This window comes from Sturnira hondurensis, unplaced genomic scaffold (assembly GCF_014824575.4).
Source record: "Sturnira hondurensis isolate 20B ecotype Veracruz unplaced genomic scaffold, ASM1482457v3 Scaffold0021632, whole genome shotgun sequence".
In the NCBI taxonomy this organism is placed as follows: Eukaryota; Metazoa; Chordata; class Mammalia; order Chiroptera; family Phyllostomidae; genus Sturnira; species Sturnira hondurensis.
In genome coordinates this window covers 4,084,090-4,108,083 of record NW_028094263.1, presented here as the reverse complement: position 1 = coordinate 4,108,083, position 23,994 = coordinate 4,084,090, and the positions used below count along the sequence as shown (strand labels likewise).

The window sequence follows — 23,994 nt, the reverse complement described above, 5'->3', positions numbered from 1 at the left end:
TAAAACTCTGGAGCTTAAAAGAGAGATACGATTGAAGTAAATGAATTTGGAATTCATCAGCATATGTATAACTGAAAGCCCTGTGAGTAGATGAGATCTTCCAGGAAGAGCACTGTGTGAAAAGACCTAAGACGGAACCTAAGATGCTTGATGATGAAGAAAAAAAAAACATGCTTCCTGAGAATGGTCTAGAGAAGAAAAGGAAAATCTGGAGACTGGTGTGGAGAGTCAAGTGAAAGGTGTTCCCATACGGAGAGGCGGTGGTCCTCAACACCGAAGGCTCAGGGTGATCAACATGAGGATGAATGTGTCACTTAAATACAGGGCGGGGTGGGGTTACTAAAGATCACGGGAAGAACAGTTGAGTGAAGGGGCGAGATTAAGCAGATGAAGTGGAGACATCTTGCCTCCTGAGTGGAGACATCTTGCCTCCTGAGTGGAGACAACTCGTTTCAAGTTCGGAACGAAGAGCACAGTGTCAGCAACTGCTGGGGGAAAGAAAAGGCCTTTTAATTTTTTAAAGGAACAATCGAATGTCATCATCTAAAATGCTGACGACAAAGAGCAAATACTGAGATACAGGACACAGAAGGAAGTCGAGAAATATCAGAAGTGAGGGGTGGGATCCAGAGTGGAAGAACCGTCAGCCGTAAACAGGAGGAGGGACGCCTCTTCCATCGCTAATTAAGGGAAAGGAAAAGGGGAAGCTGGCAGATTTCGGAGGTTCGGTGCTGAGCAGCCAATGGAATTTCGGGTCGATTGTTTCTGTATCTCTGTAAAGTAGGTCTGACTTAAGGGAGTCGGCGCTACGTCGACGTTTGAGGAGAATGAGGGTTTCAGAAGCCGTTCGGAAAACCGGGGTGTGGCGGTGTGTGTCCAGGCTAGGAGGCCGAAGCTGGTCCAAGATGGGGCCTCGCGAGGAGTGGCGGAGAGCAGCTTGGAGGGGGACGCCGTGGGCGCGCTGCCATGACAACCGAACCGCTGGGCCAGGCCCATCAGCACTGAAACTGACCAGAGCCGCGGCGCTTTAACAAACCTTTCGGGACACCAGGTGTAATGCCAACGCGAGGAACCCTAGACCAGACTACACAAGCCGCAACCTCAACGCCTCAAATTGCGAAACTAAAGGGGACGCTGCTGCTATGCAGCGCCAGAATATAACGTCATCGCCCTGCGACTCGGTCGTGATCATAGGACGCCCTCCCGGAAGTGGGCTTTAGATCCGGCAGTGACTGTGGCAGCCGGTGGACCCCGAGGATAGATCTGGGTGTGAACTATTTCTGTACGATTTCTCTCGATCCTTCCTGACGCTTCCAGGTCAACTTAGTGAGGAAACGTCTCCACCGTCATGGGAGGCGGAGACCTGGTAAGTGAGGGAGGCCTCGCCTGAGGAGGACTGAGACGGGCTGCGGCTGGGGACGGAAATCGGTGGGGGTAGGAGTGGGTAACCTTGTCAACGAAGCCTTGCTTTCGAGGGGAGGGGACAGATCGCTACGCCACGGAGGGATTGATTGGAGACTTGGGAAGGCGTGCCAGGTGTGTTGCCAAGGGTGGCAGATGTTGTTTGTGGGCTTTATGGCGGGGGTCATCCAGGCTGGAAATTCTGGGAAAGCCCAGGGTTGGAACCATGGGGCAGAAAGGAGGACTGGCCACGGGGGCATTATTTTGTATGTCTTGCTTTGGGACACAAAGCCATTGCTCAGTTAGGGGTTCCGAGCGATGTCCTGTGCTGTAGTAGGCGTGGCTTGTGCCCCATTCCCTCCGCCCCCCGCCCCAGCCATGTCCTGGAGTCTATTTTAAACCCGAAGGGACCCTTTTCCGTTTCTTCTTCCATGCAGTATCCCGATCTGTAGTGTCAGAACTTTCTTCTGAATTTGTAGCACTTAATATAAGTTAAGTGGCAATTTCTCTTAAACTGTATAGTTCATATTTAGGGGACTAGGATCCCAATAAGGCAGTGACCCACCAGGGTATGGTGCAAGATCAAAAACATGCTAACCTCTTGAAAGGGGAGCTAATTGAATCAGCAGATAGATCAATTTAGTCACCTGTCCTGTAGCTGTATTAAAATTTGTCTGATATTTGGTGTCGTTGATTAGTATAAATTCCAGTACTCCATCCAGTTTCCTCGAATTTAGTGTGTTCTTCAGGTAACTCCATTTAGGGCCAGGAAAGCTCTAATCCAGGGTTGCCCAGCCTCCATGCTTTTGACATTTTGGGCTGGATAAGTCTTTGTTTGTGTGTGTGGTTCTGTGCATCGTAGGATGTTTACCAGCATCCCTGGCCTCCAGCGACTAGTACCACCTTCTCCCCTAGTTGTGACAACCAAAAATGTCTCCAGACATTGCCAGTGTTCCCTGGGGAGCAAAGTCACCCACATTAAAAGGGGGAGGGGGACTGTAGGAAAAGGGTGGCAGGCAGTGGAGGGGTGAGGAGGAAGGAAGGACTGGAGGACCTGACGAGGGGGAAGGAAGAACAAGAAGGCAGAGAGAAAAGGAAGAAGAGGGAGGCCTCACTGATTGAACACCTCCCGTGTGCCAGGTACCTTGTATACATTTTCTTGTTTAGACTTATTAATCAGTCTCCTGGTCTCCAGTCTTGTTCCTCTCCAGTCCATTCTTCACATGAGAGCTATTCATGCCTCTCACCTGCATATGACTGTTTAGTATTTCCTGCTGTCAACTAAGTCTACCCCCTTAACTGGTTTGTCAGGCCCTTAGTCTTTTCTTTCTTAGCTGGCTTCATCTTGAGCCCCCTGTCCATCAGCTACTCTGCCTCCAGCCCCTACAGTGAATTATCTGTGCTCTGTTCTTTCTCACCACTGGGCTTTCACCCGTGGTGTGTGCTGTTCCTTCTGTTTAGAAATCTTAACCCTTTCTTCCTCTTTTTCTACATTACTAGGCTAATATATAATTGTTCTCAGATGTCATTCCCTCCAGGAGACCTTCCCTGATTTAGGGGAGCTGAACCAGAGTAGTGGCTCTTGGGGAGGGTGGGGAGGAGAGGCCTTCCTTGAGGGTGAAGGAGAAATTCCTGGGAAGGAAAGTTGAAAGAGGTACTAGGTGGGACTGTAAACTGCAAGTGTAAGGCGGACCAAGTGAACTGAAGGAAGGAAAGTCTTGTTCATAAGATTGAAAGTTGCTTTTCAGAGTCTGTGCCTTTCTATCTCTCCACTGCATTTCTCTTGTATCATCATCACCAACCCTCACCTGACCAGTGGAAGTCAGACTCATACACATTTCGGGTTAAAAGTGTTTGACGGGAATTTAGGAAGGAAGAGCCTTGTATATCCTGAAGCTTGACGTGCTTGAACAAAACCCCCTGGTGTGTGAGAATATGGGATGTCAGCCATGTCATTGTTAACGATGCCTTGTCCTTACACAGGCCTGCTGTGGCCCGATTAGGGTGCAGAGGGGTGGGTGAGGCAGGGCCTGTTACCTGCTTACCGCCCACACTCCCTGAATGGTTTTTTCCCTCCTGTGCATTATCACAGAATCTGAAGAAGAGCTGGCACCCACAGACGCTCCGCAATGTGGAGAAGGTGTGGAAGGCTGAGCAGAAGCATGAGGCCGAGCGGAAGAAGATTGAGGAGCTCCAGCGGGAGCTGCGGGAGGAGAGGGCCCGGGAGGAGATGCAGCGCTATGCGGAGGATGTTGGCGCTGTCAAGTAAGCGGGGAGCTGAGGGTGCGGTGGGCAGTTTGCCCAGGGGGTGTCCTGGTGTGTCGGGAACTGTGGACTGGCCTGCAGGTGCATCCTCCAGTTGTTGCACGTCGGCTGGCGAAGAGACCGGGTTTGGAGTCAGACCGATCTGGGCTCTAGGGCTGGCCTGGCATGTCCTAGCCTAGCCATGTAACTTGGGGCACCTTTGGGAGCCGGGGTTACCTCAGGAGACCCAAGAGAGTGAGAGTTCCCAGTTGCTAAGGTGTGTTGAAGATCAAATGAGATAACAAGTAAAGGGCTTAGTGTAGGCCAAGCTCACGGTAGATGCTTGGCAAATAACCATGGCCTGGGGTGATTGCCACTCCCTGCCTCTGGTATGGGTCAGGGCCTGTTCCTGCTTTTGTTTGTTTGTGCGTTGCAGGCTCATTTTAAGGAGGTGGGTGGTGTCTCTGTCAGTAAAGGCTGTGTGCCTGTGGGCAGTCCCCCTAGATTTTACCCTCCTTGTTCCCTCTTGTATAGTATAGGGCAGGAGTGGCAGATAATAATTACCCTACCCATGGTGCAAAAGGAGGTGGGAGTAAGTGTGTTCTGAGAAAAATAAAAAGTAAAAGCTATGCAGTGCATTCCTAAAGTCAGACTTGAATAAAAGCTACAGGGAGACTAAAGTGGAGTAATCTACTATCATTGCCCTCATTTATGTTCTCAGGGGCAAATCTCCAGGGTGATGTGCAGCCCGTGTCCCCCATTGGATGTGTGGGGCTTCCCCTTAACAGGTTCATGACAAGAGGTGTGTGACATTCGAGGTTGGGTGTGTGCATGTGAGACCCATTTTCAGTTCATGGATGTGGCCGTGGAACTTGGGCAGGATGACAGTTACATTTTTTCAGAATAACAGATTGGGGAGAATGCCATTCTGACTTAAGTATGAAATTTGAAATGTTTCAAAATAAATGGAGTTTGAGAATGTACAAATATATTTAGGGCCCTGGCTGGTTTGGCTCAATGGGTTGAGCGCTGGCCTATGAACCAAAAGGTCTCTGGTTTGGTTCCCAGTCAGGGCACATGCTTGGGTGGCGGGCCAGGGCCCCAGTTGGGGGCGTGTGAAAAGCGTGTTTCTCTCACATGTGGATGTTTCTCTCCCTCTCTCTCTCTTTCCCCTATCTCTAAAAAATAAATAAAATCNAGAATAACAGATTGGGGAGAATGCCATTCTGACTTAAGTATGAAATTTGAAATGTTTCAAAATAAATGGAGTTTGAGAATGTACAAATATATTTAGGGCCCTGGCTGGTTTGGCTCAATGGGTTGAGCGCTGGCCTATGAACCAAAAGGTCTCTGGTTTGGTTCCCAGTCAGGGTACATGCTTGGGTGGCGGGCCAGGGCCCCAGTTGGGGGCGTGTGAAAAGCGTGTTTCTCTCACATATGGATGTTTCTCTCCCTCAAGGGATAGGGGAAAATTAATTTTCCCCTAGAGAGATAGAGATTTCCCCTCTCTCTCTTTCCCCTATCTCTCTCTTTCCCCTATCTCTAAAAAATAAATAAAATCTTTAAAATATATATATATACTTAGGGAATTAATGTGTAAAATGAGATAAGAGAATGAAAGTTTTTTTTTACCCAGATACACATTATTTTACTCTATATACTTTACATAAATTGTATACTTCACATTATAATGTAATATAAATGAATGTCAAACATTCAAATTAATTCCTGGGCAGCTTATAAAGTGAACACACACTGTTGTACATGAAGTTTCAGATCTTGTGAACCCTTGATTTTAAAGCAGATATCAACGTTAGAAGGATTACCCCTTTTTAAAAAAAATTAATTAATTAATTAATTATTTTTAGAGGGGAAGGAGAGAGGGAGAGAAACATCAATGTATGGTTGCCTTTTGTGCGTCCCCTGCTGGTAGTTTGCCTGCAAGGAACCGGCCTGCAACCCAGGCATGTGCCCTGACTGGGAATTGAACCGCTATCGTCTGGTTCGCAGGCCTGCGCTCAATCCACTGAGCTACGCCAGCCAGGGCTAGAAGGATTACCCTTTAATCATAAAAGTTCACTTTTCCGGTAACCAAAGGTAAAAAGATTATTTTGAAATTTTTATTTAACAAAGCATTGCACATCATACGCCTGATGTGTCAGAAATTTGGGCTCTCTAAGTAAAACCAGTTGTTTACTTCATGCTGATGACTCCAGCATGTATCCCACCCACCCTCTCGTGTCTCTGTGTGTTCGGATGCCTACCAGGCAGTTCTGTGTTGAGTGTCGCGGAGTCCCCTCAACACGTGCTTAGCTCTCAGCACCATTTGGTACTTTATTAACCCATATGCCTCATCCAGTAACCTGTGAGCATCTCAATTGCCTGAATGTTTTTCATACTCCTGGCCTTACTCATCTCTCTGGCACATAGGAAGTATACTGAGTAAATGTTTACAAGTGAATAAAATGTTTAAAAATGAATAAGTGAATATTTATTCACAGTTTCCCTATCACTAGTGTCAGGTGTACATAGGCATGATCTCTTCGTTGTCCTTTTTTTTTTAAAGATTTTATTTATTTGTTCAGTCATTTATTTATTTATTTTTAGAAAAAGTGGAGCGGGTGATGCTCAACCAACTGACCCACAGCAGTTAGGGCACAAACCAATCCTTGTAATAGAGAAAAATATCTAAAGTGTTATGGCCCTGGCTGGTGTAGCTCAGTGGATTGAGCACGGGCCTGTGAACTAAGGGATCACGGTTCGATTCCCTGTCGGGGCGCATGCCTGGGTTGCAGGCCAGTTTCCGGCAGGGGATGCACTGGAGGCAACCGTACATTGATGTTTCTCTCCCTCTCTCCTTCCCTTCCCCTCTAAAGATAAATAAATAAAATCTTTAAAAAAAATTAAAAAAATAAAGTGTTATGACCCAATGTTATTGGTTTATTCTTTACAAAACTTTTTAAAAAATAGATTGATTTGAGAGAGAGAAAGAGAGGAAGGGGGAGTGAGAGAGAAACATCAGTTTGTTGCTCCACTTATTTATACATTTGTTGGTTGCTTCTTGTAGGTGTTCTGAGCAGGGGATCGGTTCCACAACCTCGCAGTGGGATGACTTCCAACCAGCCGAGCTGCAGGGCCAGGGCTTGGTTTAGATTATTCTCATTAAAAATGTCTGGAGCCCTGGCTGGTATAGCTCAGTGGATTGAGCATGGGCCTAAGAAGCAAAGGGTCACCAGTTTGATTCCCAGTCAGGGCACACGCCTGGGTTGCAGGCTAGGTCCCCAGTAGGGGACACATGAGAGGCAACCACACATTGATGTTTCTCTCCCACTCTTTCTCCTTCCCTTCCCCTTTCTCTAAAAAAATAAGTAAATAAAATATTTAATTAATTTATTTTTTAAAATGTTTTATTTATTTATCTTTAGAGAGGAAGGGAAGGAGAGAAGGAGAGAAATATCAATGTATGGTTGCCTCTCGTGAGTCCCCTGTTGGGGATTGGCCTGCAATCCAGGCATGTGCCCTGACTGGGAATCGAACCTCAATCATGTGGTTCACAGGCCCATGCTCAATCCACTGAGCTACACCAGCCAGGGCAATAAAATATTTAATTAAAAAAAAAGTCTGGAGACATGTCCTGACTGGTATGGCTCAGTTGGTTGCTCATTATATTGACCTCAAAGCGGATGGTCACCCATTCCATTTCCGGTCAGGGCACATGCCCTGTCCCTGGTCAGGGCGTCTACCAGAGGCAACTGATCAATGTTTCTCTCACAGCGATGTTTCTCTCCCTCCCTTTCCCCCCGCCCCTCTCTCTCTCTGTAGAAGTAAATAAATAAAATAAAAAAAAAAAGAAAATGTAACCAGGAAGACATTCTTCATGCTTACAGTTGTTACATATTCTCAAAAATAAACTAAAAAAAGTCATATTCAAAAAACATTTAGTTAAATGTTATAGATAATACCGTTTTCATAAGAACACTTTGCTACTTGCAGTGTGAGTGTGGTACTGGCTGTTTCAGCATATGCTCTCATGAATGCAGCATGCCTGTATTGTCTGTTGTGTGAGGGTCTAGTTTTCTCACCATTTTTTCCTGGCAGAACCACAGGGAAATATGTGTTTGGCACGATACCGTGACATAATTTGGCCCCCCCTCTTTCGGCTTGAAAGTATAAATTTCTTATTAGGTTATTTCTGGTCTTTTTTCATGATCTCGAATGTAGTACAACCTCTTGTGCCAGTATGAAAATAAGCTCCAAAACACACACCTATCACGCTTGCGTATGTGGTCACTGAAGTTGTCCTTGATAATGAGGTGATACAGAATACACTTATTGTTTCAGATTGTCCTCAAAATGAAAGGGTAATATAAAGACTGTAGAGGAGACGTGGGAAGCTCTGTGCCCCGGGTTGAGGAACGCTGTTTTCCCCCATAATTTGCGCTAAGTGATGAAAATGGTCTCCCTGCTACATGGTGCAAGCACCGCTTCCCGTGTGCGGCAATGTGCTGAGCCCACGCCAGGTGCCCGTAGAATGAGCCCTGCTCTGACCAGCTGTGATTCTCCCTCCCTCATGTTCAGGTTTTGTGTGTGGGTTAGCAGGAGTCACCATTTTCTTTTCTTGTTTTCTTGAACTAGGAAAAAAGAAGAAAAATTGGACTGGATGTACCAAGGTCCCGGTGGGATGGTGAACCGGGATGAGTACTTGCTGGGGCGCCCCATTGACAAATACGTTTTTGAAAAGATGGAGGAGAAGGAGGCCGGCTGTTCTTCTGAGACAGGACTCCTCCCAGGCTCTATCTTTGCCCCATCAGGTGCCAATTCCCTTCTTGATATGGCCAGCAAGATCCGGGAGGACCCACTCTTCATCATCAGGTACTGACGACAGTCTGGGAAGCGGGTTTGGTTATAAAGGTGCTTGGTCGAGATGTCACATAGCCTCGCACTTCACGACTGGTTTTGTCCAATCGGGACGGGATTTGTCCATTTGGGCTTCACGATGTTGGGAAGAAGGCTCCTTTAAAGGTGCGTGGTTTAGGCCATTCCAGAAGATATTGGCAAGTGGACTGGCTCAGACCAGCCCAGACCAGATTTATTCATTTACTGTTGACCCTTAAGCAAAAATAGGAGGTAAGCAAGGTGAGAAAGGCTAGCAGCTTCTTGGAAATTTGGGGATATGTATAGAGTTCGGTAGGTGGGTAAATGGTCTTCTTTCTCTGCTCCTCCTCCTTTTTTTGTAGCAGAACCCTTTAGAAAGAAAATTTAGAATCTCACTTGAAACCCTCATATTTAACAGATCAATTGTAGCTGCATATTGGGTGCTAAATGAGATCATGCTATACATATTATTTTGGGGTGGGAGCATTAATTTGCAGTATTTTATTTCAGGTACATAAGGTTGAACATTGAAAAATGTTTATATTTCTCTGAAAAAAATTTTAAAGTTATTTATATATTGAAGATACTGCATGTATATGTATATGTAAGGATGTTATATAGTATATGTATATGCAAATATTTTCTCCTGTTTTGTATATTTCTTAATTAACTAATTGTGATAAGATATATTTAACAGAATTTGCCATCTTAACTGCTTTAAAGTCTACGTTCAGTGCTGTTAAGTACATTCTCATTCTTGTGCGGCCATCCCCACCGTCCATCTCCAGAACTTTTCATCATCCCAAATTGAAATCCTATAATCATTAAATAGTAACTCCTCACTCCCTCCTGCCCCGGCAGCCGTAATTCTGTGTTCTTTTTCTTTTTAACTTACTGATTTTTAGGGAGATGGGGGGAGCAGGAGGGACAGGGACAGGGACAGAGACATCAACCTGTTGTTCAACTTCTTTAGGCTTTTGTTTGTTGACCCTCGTATGTGCCCTGATTGGGAATCAAATCCGCAGCCTTGGCTTATTGGGATGATGCTCTGACCAACTGAGCTGCCTGGCCAGGGCTCGCAATTCTACTTTCCACCCCTATGAATTTACTCTGGTTACCTCATGTAAGTGGAATGATATGGTAATTGTCCTGTTGTGACTGGCTTATTTCTCACAGCACAGTATCTTCAAGCTTCACTCTTGTTGAGCATGTGTCAGAATATCACTTTTTTTAAATTTAATTCTTATTCAAGTACAGTTTTCTGTTTTATATTCCCTGTCCTGCCCCCCCCCCCAGTGCTCCCCACCTCCCTCCCCAGAGTATCACTTTTTAAAAAATTGTAGTGAAATACACATAGCACAAAATTTACCATCTTGCCCTGAACCAGTGTAGCTCAGTTGGTTGGGTGTCATCCTGCGAAGTGAAAGGTCGTTGGTTCGATTCCTGGTCAGAGTACATGGCCTGAGTTGCCGGCTGGGACCCCGGTTGGGGACATGCGGGCAGCAACCGATGGATGTTTTTCTCGCACATGTAAGTTTCTCTCCTCCTCTTTCTCCCTTCCTTCCCCTCTCTCTAAAAATAAATAATTAAAATCTTTTAAGAAGTTACTGTTGTAATCATTTTAAGTGTATAGTTCCGTTGTGTTATGTGTGTCCACATTGTTGTGCAGCCAGTCGCTGGAAGTTCTCCACCTTTCAGAACTGGAACTCTCTACGCTACACGCTATTTCTTCTTTCTCTCAGCCCCGGAAGCGCCATTCTGCTTTCTGTTTTTATGCGTTTGACTGCTGTAGGAACTTCATATAAGTGAAATCATACAATTTGTGTCTTTTTGTGACTGGTTCATTTCACTTAGCATAGTGTCTTCAAGGCTCATTCATGTTGTAGCGTATGTCAGAATTTCCTTCCTATTCTAGGCTGAACAGTATTTCACACTATATATGTTGCTTATTCATCTGTGGATGGACTTATTTCTACCTTTTGGCCATGGTGAATAATGCTGTTATGGACACTGGTATACTAACGTTGTGTCCTGTAAACTACTTTTTCCCACCTAATCTTGTATATTGGACATCTTTCTGTGCCACCAACTACACTTCTATAACATCATTTTTATGTCTATATTTATGTATATTCCATAATTTATTAATACTTTCTTGTTGGAGCCCCAACTTGTTTTCAAATTTTAATACGAACACCTTCATAGTGAACTTCCTTCTTTCCTTAAGTAACAAATTTGTGAGACCAAGGAGTCTGTGAGGCCATGGTAAGTGTTGTCAAATTGTCTTCCCGGAAGGTTGACCCATTTACCCACCTGTGAACAGTGTATGAGAGTACAGCTTCTTGGAAGGGGAATGCATTCTCTTGATTTCCCAGGCGGTTATGCTAAGCAGTGGATGTTGTATTGGAAAGTTACAACCAACTGGTTAAATAGCAGCCGATTGGCACGCAGTGTGACACCCACTTATGTGTTTGGCCAGTTGGGAAGCCTTGAGTGTGAAGCCTCACACACTGAACTGTCTTGCATGACAGGGAACCAGTGCGGGCTTCCCCACAATAGTCGGTCCCTCACGCAGATTTGGGGAAGGTTTCTGGGTTCCGCACCATCACACAGGTTTTAGCACGGGGTCTGTCTCCATGAGTTTTGATATAAGATTGTTACATAGAATTGTGAAGAGTAGAATGAGTGACTTAATCTCTTGACTTAAAAGAATTCATTACGATTTTTATAAATTTCTCTCTTTAGGAAGAAGGAGGAAGAGAAAAAAAGAGAGGTATTAAACAATCCTGTGAAAATGAAGAAAATCAAAGAATTGGTAAGTAATGCATCATATAAGCACCAGGAGTGTCTTTTAGCTACTTAGTGTGAGCACTTCTCTCTGTTTACTCTTACCTTATGAGAGGGAAAACAATGGCTTAAAAATTTTTTTTTCACCCTGACTGGTGTGGCTCAGTTAGTTGGGCATCATCCCACAGACTGAAAGGTCACCAGTTTGATTCCCCGGGGGCACCTATGAGAGGTAACCGATTTGATGTTTTTGTCCCTCTCTTTCTCCATCCCTTCCCCTCTCTCTAAAAAGTAAAAAATAAATAAATAAAAATTTAAAAAAAATTTAAATTGACTTAGAGAGAGAGAGGAAGGGAAAGAGAGAAATATCGATTTGTTGTTCCACTTAATGTATTTGTTGGTTGTGGTTTCTTTTTTTAAAGATTTTACTTATTTTTAGACAGAGGAAGGGAGGGAGAAAGAGAGAGAGAGAGAAACATCGATGTGTGGTTGCCTCTTGCACGTCCCACACTGGGGAACCTGGTCTGCAGGTTCCCAGGCACGTGCCCTGACTGGGAATCAACCAGCAACCCTTTGATTCACAGGCCGGCACTCAGTCCACTGAGCCACAGCAGCCAGAGCTGGTTGATTTTTGTTTGTGGCCTGACCTAGGATGGAACCCCATAACCTCAGGGTATTTTGGAACAACATTCTAACTGATCTCCCTCTCTGGGACTAAAAAGTTTTGTCTTTTAGAGGCCTTTTCCTGGTGATTTTATGCAGTCTTAATTTATCAAGCTTCATTAATCTTGATTTCCTCTATCTGTGTCTTTTGGATGGGAAAGTACCACGTGATGTCATTTTCCAGAAAATGAGGGGTATGGGGTATGTCCGTGGAAAGCATGGGCAGGCAGCGTGTTCAGGAGACCAGGCAGTAGAGCCTCTAAGGCCCGTTGAACATTCACATGACGTATTATGTGATTGTTTCTGGGATCAGCTGGTAAGGAGAGTTTAAAGACTGGTCTTATCGTCTCCAGTTACTTTTAATGGAGCTGGACTTCTTTTGACATGAACACTGCTAGGCAGTGGCTCTGGGGACTGTTTAAAAGCATGAATTCCTGTCCCCACCCATGAGAGATTCTCTTCATTTGGGGGCCATTTGAGCACATCCAGGGTTAAGACCTTCTGCCTGTTGACAGGGAAACTCCTGGCCCCCTGTAGATCCAGAGGCTTGGAGTCAGACAGTTTGTGTATAACCCAATCCCCTCTGAAGCACCGGCAGGGGCCTCAGTAATCTGCTGTGTTTATGTTCTGGGCATTTTCCAGTTGCAAATGAGTCTGGAGAAAAAGGAGAAGAAGAAAAAGAAGGAGAAGAAAAAGAAGCACAAGAAACACAAGCACAGAAGCTCGAGTAGCGATCGCTGCAGCAGTGAGGATGAGCGCAGCTCGGGGAGGTGAGCGTGGGGAGCCAGGCCTCACTCGTCATTGATTCGTTTACTCATTCATTCCACAGACACCAGCTGAACGCCTACTCCATGCCAGGAACTGCCAGATACTGGGGTTTCAGTGTGAATTCCTACACGGGCCCTCTGCCCACGGAGCTTGTCATCTAGCACAGGAGTTCCTTTGGAGATCTCGGCATGACCCCGCAGCCCTAGAGGTCTTTGGTCAGACATCCTGGATATGACTTTCACCTCAGCTTGTGATTCCACCAAGACAGAAGCGAGTTTTATGTAGGCTTTTAATTTAAAAAAAAAATGAATTAATGGGCCCATCTGGGCCCATTCTGTACATCTTCTCTGTAGTCATCATTGTCACCGCCAACTCACTCTTAGTCCCTGGAATGGCAGTATGAGGCGAGAGAAGAATGTGTGCAGGCATTAGGGCTGGAAAGCTGGGCCCACGATTTTCCACAGGAAAAAACATGACTGTGCTGATGCATCTTCCAGCAGAGACGGTCCAAGTAGAGAGGCATATTCCTGGGAAAGAGCTGGGAGGTGGGGAAGTTCACCATCGAAATGGAGCACATTTGAGCACGAGAGATTTAAACTGGACCTTGATGCATTTTCTTTTTCACCGACTATGTTTTACTCCCTTAGATCTCAAAAGAAGATAGCAAAGTCTTCCTCTGTTTTGTCCAAGGTTCCTGGGTATGGCCTACAGGTAAGAATGTGGGCTTCTCCGAGGGAATGGGACCGTGGAATGTGCCAACTTGACGGTGCTTTTATAGAGAGAGAGTTTTTAGCAGCCAACCAGACATCCTGTGGGAAGGAGGGAGGGTGAGCACCCGAGAGCCGCGCTGCTGGGGACAGGCCTGTTCCTCATCCCAGAGCTCAGGGCCCTCGGAGCAAAGAGGCTAAACCACCATTTAGTGGGGCATTTAGGCATCTGTCCATCCCTCTGCACGTAATTTACACAAAAGGCATCTGTTTTAAGTGCACAGGTGGATGACTTTTGACAAATGCACAGCCCTCTGGATTCCGTCTTTTCCCTCAGTATATTCAGCCTTAGGTCCTGTCTCCCATGCTCTGCCTCTCGCTACCCCTTAAGTTGCAGTGAAGAGCTGAGCCAGTTTAGGTGGTTGGGTAGGCACATTCCTTTCTCTCTTTTTTTTTTGGAAGATTTATTTTATCTATCTATCCGTCTATCTCTCTCTCTATCTATCTATCTGTGTGGGTTGCGGGGGGAAGAAGGAGAAAGAGAGGGAGAGATACATATGTGGCTGCCTCTCACATGCCCCCTACTGGGGACCTGGCCTGCCACCCAGGCACGTGCCTTTACTGGGAATCGAATCTCGACCCTTTGGTTTGCAGGCACTCAGTCCACTGAGGCATACCAGCCAGAGCAGCACATTCTTTTAAAGAAGTCTGAAGATAACTTTTCTAAGCTTCCACAGTTCTCTGTGAAGGGCTTGGTTTACACGGTTGCCTCCTTAAGGAACCTCGGTGCTCATTCATTCTTTTGTTTCACTGTATTTTCTGAGCTGCTGGCTTTTCCTGTGAGCAGCTGTGCTTCTTCTCCTTGATGGTACAGATCAGGGACTCACACCGCAGCCAAGGTCCTTTGATGGCCGAGCCAAAGGGAGTGCATGGGTGGAAGAATCACTGCAGGTCCAGAAGTTCCTCCCCTTCACCTCCCAGACATGCCAGCAAGAAGAGTGCCAGAGAAGCAGGGTCCCGGGACAGGAGGTCTCGATCCCCGGGCGGGAGGTCACGATCCCCAAGGCCGAGCAAACTGTGAGTCTGGGAATTCGCTGTGGAATCACCTATACTGGTGGGGGGCCTGGTCACAACAGGTGGTTTGCTTTTGGAGATATCTGTTCATTACTTTTTTCGAATGCCTTTGCTTTGTTCTTCCCTTTACATCATTTCCCCCCACCTCAGTGTAAAGCTCAGGCCCCTAGAACTACATATTTATGTATTTGGAATCTCTAGAGCGAGTTTAATGTATAATCTTATGTACCTTTGTGCCTTTGTTTTTCTTCCACGTCTGCCCTCTCTTCTCTTCAGTTTGGGTTATGATACTAAAACAGTTAGCTTTTCTTCTGTCGTTTGAGCAACATGATAAAAGCCCTTGTGTTGAAAAAGCTTTTCTCTTCTCTCCCCTTTGTGTCTGTTACAGGCACAACTCTAAGGTAAACAGGAGAGAGAGAGGCCGAACTAAGAGCCCATCACCTAAAAAAGAGGTCTACCAGAGGCGGCACGCACCTGGGTATACCAGGTGAGTCAACAGGCCAGTAGATCAATTTCAGAGCCTGCGGGCCTGAGTCTAGGAGTGGGTTGAAACCAGGGCAGGTGGACCTTTTTGCCCCAACCAACTTTTTAAATTATTCATGTCAACTTTCAGCAGTCTGTCCCACCCCCTCGCTGTCCGTGGGAGGCACAGTGAAGGGACAAATGGACCCTCTCTTGACATCTGTAAACACGTTAATTCTCAGTGAGCTTTCCATAGAGAAGCTTTTCTTGAGGGAGTGTTCATTTCTTAAGACATCAGCTGGAAGGGGAACAGGGTGCTCTCCTCGAGGGCAGACACCCTAAGGTGGACTCTGTGTTTGAGCTGGGTGAGGAGTGGGCCAGACAGCACAGGTGTGCGGCCCCGGACCCGAGGCCGTGCCCAGGAGAGGCCCTCCCTCTGGGTCTCAGTTGTTCTCGGCGGAAGTTCAGATGAGCCACTTTCGTGAAGTTCCTCTTACTGCCCCAACAAATTGGCCATGTGTTAAAGTTTCCTGGGCAGCTTTAAAAAATTCCAGTTCCCGCCTACACTCCAGCCCTGTGATGTCATAATCTCGGGGGCCGGCCCTGACGTCAGTGTTTCTAAAGCTCATTGGTGGTTCTGATGTGCAGCCAACACGAGAACCACTAAGACTCGATAACAGGGGTGTCCTACCTTTTAGTGTCTCTTTGCCACACTTGAAGAAGTGTTGTCTTGAGCCACACATTAAATGTACTGTGACACGTAATCACAAAAAAAATCTCATAATGGTTTAAGTGAATTTACAATTTCGTGTTGGGCTGCATTCACAGCCGTGCTGAGCTGCATGTGGCCTGCGGGTTGGGCCTTCCCAAAACAGGTTGGACACTCCTGCTTAATGACATGTTGTATTTCACAGGCTGGCATTCAATCCACTAAGCCACACCAGCCAGGGCTTTAAGGTCCCTTTTAACTATTAATTGCCTGATTCTCTAAGTTCCTGGGAACAGAAACTTTCTATTTTTGTTGTATATTAAATATGAGTTCTAGTTAATTTTTTAAAAAATAACATTTTATTTATTTACTTTTAGAGAGAGGGGAAGGGAGAGAGAAAGAGAGGAAGAGAAACATCAGTGTGTGGTGGCCTCTCGTAGCCCACACTGGGGACCTGGCCCACAACCCAGGCATGTGCCCTGACTGGGAATTGAACCGGTGACCCTTTGGTGCAACCCAAGCTCAATCCACCGAGCACACCAGCCAGAGCAAAGCACAGAAACTTTAATGCACAGATTTTTTGATATCCCTTTGTTTTGGTTTGGTGTCCCAGGAAGTTGAGATGGTTTTATGAAACCACGATGATGCTAATTAAGACAAAAAGAAAAATTATGGCTGTAAAACCATTCTTAGCATTATGTAATCATTGTTTCTCAGATTGAGAGACACTGAATAGTTTCATAAGGACCTGAAGGTTCTATGAGAATTTTAAAATTTTTTCTGTTTTCTTTTGTACGTGTGTTTTAATTGGTGATCTGAAACACTTTCCTTACCAGCTGAACAGATGAAGCTTGTCTTCTGCAGTGTGATTCTTGATTTAAAGCAGGTCTTGTATAAACTAAAATGATTTTTTTCTCTTAAAAATTTTTTGGGGGACTTGGGGATTTCTGTTATATTAGTTTTCATTGCTTTCGGTGCTTTCTAAATTTCTTACAGGCAACACAAAGCTTTTTTTTTTTTTTAAGATTTTATTATTTATTTATTTATTTATCTTCAGAGGGGAAGGAGAGGGAGAGAAACATCAATGTATGGTTGCCTTTCGTGCATCCCCTGCTGGGAGTTGGCCTGCAGGGAACTGGCCTGCAACCCAGGCATGTGCCCTGACTGGGAATTGAACTGTAATCCTCTGGTTCACAGGCCCACGCTCAATCCACTGAGCTACACCAGCCAGGGCTAAAACTTTTTTTTAAATACTAGCAAAGTTTTATTTAGAAAGTCACAGAGGTAGAAAAGGTGAGCCAGCTGGGCTGTGTGGGCTCAGGAAACGAGTCCCAGAGGCAAAAGAAGGACCCTTGGAACTTAGGAAAAAGAAAGGTGGAGAGAACATGCCTGGGGGAAGGAGAAGGGGAAAGGCCCATGTGAGAAAGAGACAGACAGACAGACTTCGAGACATTGAGACATCAAGACATTAATTTATTGTTATAATTATTTATGCATTCATTGGTTGATTCTTGGATGTGCCCTGACTGGGGCTTGTACCTGCAACTTTGATGGATCAGGACAACACTCTAACCAACTGAACTACCTGTCCAGGGCCAACACAACACTTTTATAGTATTAAAAAAAAACAACAACCCTTGCTGGTGTGGCTCAGTGGATTGAGTGCCAGCCTGTGAACCAAAGGGTTGCTGGTTCGGTTCCCAGTCATGGCACATGCCTGGGTGTGGGCCAGGTCCCCAGGAGGGGGTATGCAAGAGGTAACTACACATTAATGTTTCTCTCCCTCTCTTCCTTCCTGTCCCCTCTCTCTAAAAATAAAGAAATAAAACCTTTTTTAAAAAGTATGCTCAAAACAAATTATAAAAAAACACCATAAGACACACTCCAGAAGTGGCTAAAATGCCTTCTTTTTTTTTTTTTTTTTTAAGATTTTATTTATTTGTCTTTAGAGGGGAAGGGAAGGGAAGGAGAGAAATATCAATGTATGGTTGCCTCATGTGAGTCCCCTGCTGGGAACTGGCCTGCAACCCAGGCATGTGCCCTGACTGGGCATCAAACCGCGGTTCTTTGGTTCGCAGGCCTGTGCTCAATCCACTGAGCTACACCAGCCAGGGCCAGACATTTTTTTTTAAGTCCAAAGGTCTTAAAACAAAACTTCGCCTAACCTCACTTCTAGTCAGGCTGCCCAGTGGCAGCCTACCTCCAGCTTTTTGAGCCCTTTCTTTGGCAGCCCTCTTATTTCCAAAAATGTACATACTTGGCTCTCTCTCCCCAAACCGCACCCCCAGGAGCACCCCCATGCCTTCCTTCCCTCTCAGGGGTGCATCTCCTAAACTTTAAGGGGCCACTCAAGACTTATAACGAGGGGAGCAATGGGCAGTAGAAGCTGGTCCCTGGGCTAACCCCCCCGAACCTGTCTCCAAGGCCCCTTTTCTCCAACTTTTCAGTGAGCGCGAAGCATTCCTTCCTTGGCTCACATCTGTCGCTGTGGCTTTGGCTTCTCAGTGAGTGCACACAGCCCTGAGTGACTCCCTTTCTTAGAATGTTTCTGGAGAGTAAAGCAGCCTTGCGTAGGCTGTCCCTGTTGCTTCTTCTGTCTTAAGCCCTTCCTTATTTCACTGTTGCCAGCTTTAATTTAAAAAAGAAAAAAAATATATGCATACGTTGTGGTCTCTTAATTCATCAGTTTTAGATATTAGATATTTTCTTACTGTTAGGGTAAATAGTAACATAAATCAGGGTAAATAAGCTCTTATACACTCCTGGTCCCATGGTTTTTCTCCCCCCATCTTCCCATTATATATCACAATTTTTGGTTTAATTAGTATGTGGATTTATGTTACTATATTATATATTGTTCATTGAGACTTCTCTTTCTTTTTTTTATTTTAAGATTTTATTTATTTTTGGAGAGAGGAGAAGGGAAGGAGAAGGAGAATAATAATGTGTGGCTTACATGTCCCTTATTGGGGTCCTGGCCCGCAACTCAGACATTTGCCCTGGTTGGAAATCGAACTGGCGACCCTTTGGTTCGCAGCCTGTGCTCAGTCCAGCCAGGACTGAGCTATACCAGCCAGGGCTCATTGATACTTTTCATTGCCAAGCAGAATAATAAGGATATATTTCCTTTCTTTACCTTTTTTTCTAGGGTCAATATTTACCTCTTTCAATCCGACCCATGGCTTTTAGTATGGGAAATTTTCTGGTATTGTTTCTTAACTTCTTTATTCTCCCTAATTTCTTAGAAATTAGGGAGATGGTTCATGTTCTGATGTTCCTTTAAAAAATCCTCCTCTTTCTCATTTCAGTGATGTAATATCTTTCATTTGTTATCTCAGATTTTTTAATTGCAGATTTTTGAGAAGTCGTGTGCTTTATCCTTCTCCCTTTTCCTTTTGCATCCGTCTGTTTTTCGGATTAGAACCTTTCCTGAAATGTTTGGTGATAATTTCACCTTCTGTGCATGTATCAGAGTGAGGTACTAAAAAGCTGACATCCCTGTATTATGTATGGGCAGGTTTTGTCTAGGTTTGAACTGTTTTTCAGCTGGTGACACTCAGATATCCGTATCTTTGGTTCTCTCGTGAGGAACCATTAAATTTCCCCAGAGGAAAAATTCTCTGATTGTCTGACCAATGGCTTTAGGTCTGGCTGCTGGCATTCGTGAAGAAGGGGCTGGAGCCCTAGGGTTGAGTATGTGAACTGACGTTTTGCCCCTTTTTTGCCCTGGCGGCCCTGCCAGCTTCCGTTGCTGTACCTGCTGCCTCTGCATCTTCTGGTCTCCTGTCTGTCTGGTTTAGTTCTCCAGCTATTGCTGGAAGGGTCTCCCCTCAGCATGGTCTTCTGTAGGCCTTTGGTGGAGCAGTCAAGTGCTTCCCCAAGTTAGGCGGAAGTGTCTTCATTGCCTCTTACACAGGCTTGACGTCGGTTCTTTTGTTTTCAGCCCTGTGCCTTGCTGCCCTCCTCCAAAGCACTTGGGGCCCGTGGTCTCTGAGCCTTTCCCGGATTTTGCTTCTGATCAGTATCGGGCACTTGGGGTTCCATTTCCTCCAGTTTGTTAAAGCCGTTACTACTCCTTCATCCACTCTGCCTTCCCACAGTTTGTTGGCATCTCTTCTGCAGCGTTCTCTCCTCTCCTCTCCTCATTGTCTTTGTGGTTTTATATATTTTATTTAGTGGGGTTTTGAAAGGGGGTGTGCCATTTCATTTTACATAAATTAATGTCTAGTTTTAGTATCTTAAATTTGTTTCTCAAAATTGGGCTCCCAGTCCCTTCCCTTATGAGACTTTGTTGTTTTTTAAAATTTTTTTAGAAAAGATGTTATTTATTTTAGACAGGGGAAGGGAGGGAGAAAGAGAGGGAGAGAAACATCAGTGTGTGGTTGCCTCTTGTGCACCCCCTACTGGGGACCTGACCTGGCCTGCAAACCAGGCACATGCCCTGACTGGGAATTGAACCAGCAACCCATTGGTTCACAGGCTGGAGTTCAGTCCACTGAGCCACAGCAGCCAGGGCACTAGCAAGACTTTGATAATATTTTTTGCTTTTAAAGGGGAATCTGCACATCACACCCATTTGAGAAGCAATGGATTTGGGTGTCTGACATTGTTAAATAGTGGTTGCACTGGTTCATCGCCTATTCTTCTTGCCCTAACTGCATTTGCAGCGAGTGCTGGGAAAGAAGACCCACCTGCTACTTTGTGAGGTTAAGTTCTTCAGGCATCTGGCTTCTAGTGTAATAATCCCATGAATTTTTAGGCATCTCCAGTGGGTAGATGGTAGATGTCAATAGTCACATGGATAATGTAGTCCTCTGTTCTTCTATAACTCATTTTCACTGAGGCCATATCAGCCGTTGCCTGCAAAGGGCCGAATGTAACTTTAGGACCGTGTAAATGTAACTACTCCTGAACAGTTAATCGAGAGCTCAGCACTGCCACTGGGTAGAAACAAGGTGCTGGGCCAGATAAAAGAAGATGGAGGGCTGGTCGGCCCTTGGGCCTTGTGTTTGCCACCTGTGTTCTATAAGTTGTTGAGCAAACAATTGGAATATTTTGTATGTAATATTTCAGAATAATCACTCCAGAGATTATTGAATGACGGTGTGGAATCCTTCACTAAACTTTTGAAATTTGGATGAAACCATTTGATCAGGATGTTAGGAAGGAAGAAAATGCACGCTGAGTTGGACAGTTGGCTGGGCGTGTCTGTGGGATGAGCAGTGAGCTGGAGAACCTGGGGTCCTACCTGATTTCTCTTTTCCCTGAGGTGGTTCCCTTTTTTTGCTGGGAGAGAAGTAGACCTGACAGGATGATTTTTGTGTTCAAAAGAAAGCTCTCATCAGAAGAACTTGAGCGAAAACGGCAAGAGATGATGGAAAACGCCAAGTGGCGGGAAGAAGAGAGACTGAACATCCTTAAGAAGCACGCTAAGGATGACGAACGAGAGCAGCGGCTGGAGAAGCTGGACTCTCGGGACGGGAAGTTTATCCAGTGAGTGCACCCACATCCTGCTGGACAGCTTTCCCAGTTGCAGTCCCAGGATGCAGTTGGGCAGCTGGTTCCTTCATTGCTTCTGTTTCAAACACTGTTCGTGCCCATGTTTCTGTGTCTGTGCGGAGAGAACATGGAGCTCAGCCTTCAGCCCACCTTTGGTACTCCTCCCACTTCTCATCAGAGAGTAGGATGTTTTTGATTCGAGGGGAGGAGAAGGGAATTGATATTTTTGTTGAATCTCATTGGCCTTCCTTTTAAACAAGAATTCACGGCCCAGGAAGTGTTTTTCCAATGAGGCTTTGTCTATTTTCGAAAAAAGATAAAATTGCCCTTTGGAACTGGTTTAAAAAATTGAGTTCCAGATGGAGTCACTTGACTGTCATCTTTGTGGGCTTAAAAGCTTGTTTCTCCCTTGTGGCTAGCAACCTGTTCCGTCTCATTTTGCGGGATGACCAGTTGACATGCTTATCACTTACATTCGTCTGTCTTCTCTCTGTAGCCGCATGAAGCTAGAGAGTGCGTCTGCCTCCTCCCTGGAGGATCGGGTGAAGCGGAATATCTACTCTCTACAGAGAACCTCGGTAGCTCTGGAGAAGAACTTTATGAAAAGATGAAAACCATTCTGTCTTGCTGATTTTCCTGAATTTTCCAGGGAAGCTGCTGACCCCTTAAACATTCTCTTTATAAGAGTTAAAGAGTTCAGATGACTTCTTCCACAGATGTCAAACCACCACTGTTCAAAGTGACTCTCCTCCACCGGTTCCCGAAATTGCTACACCTTTGAGAACTAGTGTGATTAGTTTTATGGGACCCTCAGCCACTTCTGCTGGGTGCAGAGTGGATTTTGACCTTTTAATGGGTGGGTACCAGACCGTCTAAGTGTGAGCACTCCTACTCTGAAAGGCTGCTCCCTGTGGTCGTGATTCTTCTTTTGCCACTTCCCTCCCACCTGTGTGAGCACACCTATCCCTCCACCTCAGTATATACGAGACCTTTTAGAAACCTCCCTCTCCAGAGTCACTAAAATAGATTGTGTTTAATGAACATTTGTTTGTGTAGATATGTGACAATGATGTCAGGTTAGGGCAGAGCCAAGGGAGTGACAAAGAATCTAGAAGGGGAAACTATTTAAAAATCCCTAAATGAACTGTTGACCCATTGGACTATCTTTCAAACTGTAAAAGTATAGTGTGTATAGGTACAAACGGTAATTTTTACATGCTTTTTAAAAAAAGTTAGCTTTGTGAGACTATCTTGTGTGGTAAGTGACTTTAATGGAACCACATTGTATCTTGTTATGGAGTAATACAGTAAGGTAGGTCAGCTCTTTTCTTCCCCTCTGCAAATCGGGGTAGTTTAGGAGGGGCCTGGGATCTGATGGGATCTAGGGTGTCTGTCCTTTTACACTGGCTAGAGCCTTGGTGTGGGAAGTGCAGTGATGAAGTCAAATGATTTTATAAGTCAGGACCCAGTTGCCAGTGTGCTCCCTCACTCTTAAAATAAAATGGAAGCTGTTGATGTCCTAGCTTCCCTTTTATCAGGTAGTAATCTTATTACAGTAATTCTCGATTTTCTGGATTTGTTTGTTACTGTTTTTTAGTCAGTTATTAAAAAACCTAAAAACGTATGGGACCAGGCTCCTGTCTTTACTCCTTTACCTTCTCTGGTCTTTTACCACAAGCCCTCATTTGACTCCTGAACTCTTTCTTAGGCATTCTTGACCCACACATTAGCAGGGCTTGTTGCTTTTCTTCTAATTCCTAATTTTGCTTAAAATGCAGTTGGATTTATTTTTTTTTTGAGTGCTTATGATGCCAGACACTGTAATATTAAAAACTCACTCTTTCCCCAGAGACAAAGTAGTATACACTTGTTATTCATTTAATCACCTCATCCTGTTCCCCCACGCTAGGGTTAATTATGTGTTTTATATTACTTGGTAATAAAGGCTACATTTATTTTTGTAACTGTTTAAAGAGTGACCATGTGCTAAGAACCAAATTTACAGATTTCCACAAAGAACACTATGACCCATCATTTGGGTTAAATACCTGGAGACCTTTGGTTCGAAAAGCATTATGTTTACAAAGAGTGGGCAGTTTCCTCAAGGATTTCATGAAGTGAGCCAGAGAATAAGACGATTATGCCTCTGCTGTGGGACAGGTGCCTTAAGGTGCCGGCAGTCTCTTGACCCTTTGGCGGGAGGTGGCCGGCGGCAGGTGGGTGGGTGCAGAACCCATTCATAAAACCCAAGGTTCCCGGCTGCCTCCTCTCATTGGCCCTGGGGGAAAGGGGCGTGCCCCGCGGGTGGAGCATTGCCCTAAACCCGGGGGAGTGGGAAGATCCACGCTTGGGTGGGGCGAGGGGGCGTTCCTTGGTTTTCCCGGCAGGACTTCCTTTTCCCTTGGCTGTGTTCCTCCTCTCTCCCTCGGGGTGGGAATGGTACATCCCACCCTCCTCACATTTCCCGCCCCTTCTCCCCTCCCCAGCGGTGGTGGTGCCGCCATCTTGGCACGTCAGGTTGCAGGAAAGAGCCAAACCCTGGCTTTGGGGGGCCCAGAGAGGGACCCTCTTCAGCGGTAGACAGCGAGACCCACCCAACCCTTCTCCCCTCCTTGCTTGGGCGCAGGGCTGTGAGGCGCGTGTAGGCCGGCTGGGTCTCTGTCAGGCCCGGGGAGGAGGGGCGGGCAGAGTGGCCGCTGCCTCCCCGGGACGGGCGGTACCACCCCAGCAGGGAGGAGAGGGCCTGGAGACAGCAAAGGCGCTGCACCGCCCGGGGGCGGGGTGCAGAGCAAACCGCAGGCTCCC

The 23,994-nt window shown here is 45.7% G+C and overlaps 1 protein-coding gene across 1 annotated transcript; it reads left to right on the top strand.

Moving 5' to 3' along the window:
- Positions 1-1,172: 1,172 nt before the first annotated feature.
- CWC25 (CWC25 spliceosome associated protein) lies at positions 1,173-22,813 on the top strand. Its single transcript, XM_037033403.1, has 10 exons — positions 1,173-1,366; positions 3,494-3,666; positions 8,281-8,517; positions 11,266-11,335; positions 12,613-12,740; positions 13,386-13,449; positions 14,320-14,522; positions 14,908-15,006; positions 21,022-21,183; positions 21,686-22,813. Exons 1-10 carry the CDS (start codon positions 1,349-1,351, stop codon positions 21,798-21,800), a joined length of 1,269 nt encoding a protein of 422 aa, XP_036889298.1. The 5' UTR covers positions 1,173-1,348; the 3' UTR covers positions 21,801-22,813.
- Positions 22,814-23,994: the final 1,181 nt, after the last annotated feature.

Coding starts and splice junctions, on each gene's coding strand:
- CWC25 (XM_037033403.1), top strand. Junction 3,667..8,280: donor GAGGATGTTGGCGCTGTCAA/GTAAGCGGGGAG, acceptor TTCTTGAACTAG/GAAAAAAGAAGAAAAATTGG. Junction 11,336..12,612: donor TGAAGAAAATCAAAGAATTG/GTAAGTAATGCA, acceptor GGCATTTTCCAG/TTGCAAATGAGTCTGGAGAA.